We start from the raw sequence: 2,112 nt of genomic DNA, 5'->3' as shown, positions 1-2,112 counted from the left end.
CAAGTGAGATGTCTCGCTAACCTTTGGTCACGTTCGTGTGGGTCAAACAAAAATACATTAATTATTAGTTAGAACAATAGAGCCTTCCACAATGCATGCGATGGCTGCAGGATGAAGTTGGTKAAGAACTGCAGAAACCTGCAGTAAAAAACKTCGTTTTTTTTGGTAAAGTTCATGCAGTCGGGCAATTTTTATTCCCGGAATGCAACACATGTTGAAAGGCAGTGATCAACGAYGGTCACCTACTTGAGAAAAGTAATCTGCTCGAACGCGCCCATTCACTATGCGCCTAATTCCTAGAACTCATAAATTGACGCAATAGCCTCAATCTTATCTTTCTCGATAATATGACTCGAGATAGGCATGGCCGAATTTCTCAACACTTAAACAATGGTTAGGGTACGTGCACTCTTGAAACATTGTAAACACGTATTTGTCGGCAGAGGGCAGAAAGAAAATACTGTGTAATACATTTATAGTTTGTTGCTTTGCTTACAACGGGAAGCCGGTCTATGGTCAACATGGTGTTCGGTCTGCTGTTACGGAGAATATTTCTGACCGTTGTCGAAACCAGCAGCCGCGTTTCGCTCGGTACGAGAGGCCAATGGTGTGGTTTCACGACCTCAACAACCAGATTCAGCGAGTCCTCCTTGCCCAACCCCGGTAGGCTATAATGCTTCCACCTGTCACGGTCACCACTCATCTTGAGGCCTGTCAATTTGGTTAATAAAATCAGTTGTTCAACCTGAATTCAACATAGACCTAGTTGTTGTTCAATGTGACTGCGCTATATAAACCCGTGTAATARCTTAAATGCCTATGTGTTACCAATGTCATCATATAGCCTAAGGCACCTTTTGAGTATTAATTTGAGGGCAATTTGTGATTGATACATCAATTTTGGACTTTTGAATTAATTATATATAGCTTACCCATTGACAGTGCTTAAAATGTATGCACTATGCAGAAATCACTCCGCTATTTCCTGGTTACTAAAATACTAATAGTTTGCCTAATTTCAGTTTGTGACAAAACAAGCAAGTATAGTTGAGAATCATTGCACCGTCTAAACCTCTGTGAAATATATTTTCCATAACCAAAACTATTGTATATTAAGCTACTTGAAGCTGGTGTGCAAAACCGTAGTAAAAGACGCAAAACCTAAGAACGGGAAACATAGAAATAGCGCACTTAGACCGCTTCTTAGAGTGGCTTCCACTTTTCAATGTGTATTTGGTCAGGTAGCCCAAAAAGTTACATATTGCAGATTTAATTTGAGCCACCTCTCAGTTTTGGACTGTTTCGTTCCAGAACCTATTGAATAATTTTCAATGCAATGTAAAAGTTATAATAAAAACAGAGTTAATTGGAATTGCCTTCTCGTAAAATGTCCTGCCCCCTAAAAAAAACGTAATGTGAAAATKTAGGTTTTCAGCCGCTGCCTGATTATTCTAAGAATGTATTCTGGTTGGGAGGCCTGGGTTTATGGTTTGTGCAACATTCTGGACAGAATGGTGCCGGARGGGATGGCTGCCGTTTTTACGTACTCCTAACCAACTGTGCTATCATCCAGAGGCGATGCTCCTAGGAGCCGGACTATAATGCAGGGAAACTTAAATCTGTTTTACTTAATTTCTACCAGCATGTTAAATGTGCAACCAGAAGAGAAAAAAACTCTAGACCAACCTTTACTCCACACACAGAGACGCATACAAAGCTCTCCCTTGCCCTCCATTTGGTAAATCTGACCATAACTCTATCCTCCTGATTCCTGCTTACAAGCGAAAACTAAAGCAGGAAGTACCAGTGACTCGCTCAATAATGAAGTGGTCAGAGGACGCAGATGCTAATTCTGCTATGCCCTCCGACAAACCATCAAAGAGCCAAAGCGTCAATACAGGACTAAGATTGAATCATACTACACCAGCTCGGGTGTTYGTCGGATGTGGCAGGGCTTGCAAACTATTACGGACTACAAAGGGAAGCACAGCTGCCCAGTGACACAAGCCTATCAGACGAGCTAAATAACTTCCATGCTCGCTTTGAGGAAAGCAACACTGAAGAGAGCGTGATCACATCAGTCATCCGGAACAGCTAATGTCTCATGCATGT

At 41.7% G+C, this 2,112-nt stretch overlaps 1 protein-coding gene across 1 annotated transcript in view; it reads left to right on the top strand.

Annotated features, from left to right (window-relative positions):
- Positions 1–333: 333 nt before the first annotated feature.
- si:ch211-161h7.8 (thiosulfate:glutathione sulfurtransferase) overlaps positions 334–2,112 on the top strand; it is a 12,488-nt gene continuing 10,709 nt past the window's right edge. Inside the window, exon 1 of the mRNA XM_024141960.2 lies at positions 334–663. Coding sequence (XP_023997728.1) covers positions 513–663 — 151 coding nt within the window. The 5' untranslated portion in view covers positions 334–512. The remainder of the gene's footprint in view (positions 664–2,112) is intronic.

Source organism: Salvelinus sp. IW2-2015, unplaced genomic scaffold, assembly GCF_002910315.2.
Source record: "Salvelinus sp. IW2-2015 unplaced genomic scaffold, ASM291031v2 Un_scaffold2857, whole genome shotgun sequence".
NCBI classification, from domain to species: domain Eukaryota; kingdom Metazoa; phylum Chordata; class Actinopteri; order Salmoniformes; family Salmonidae; genus Salvelinus; species Salvelinus sp. IW2-2015.
Note: the sequence above shows the minus strand (reverse complement) of the source record. Positions and strands in the feature narration are given on the sequence as shown.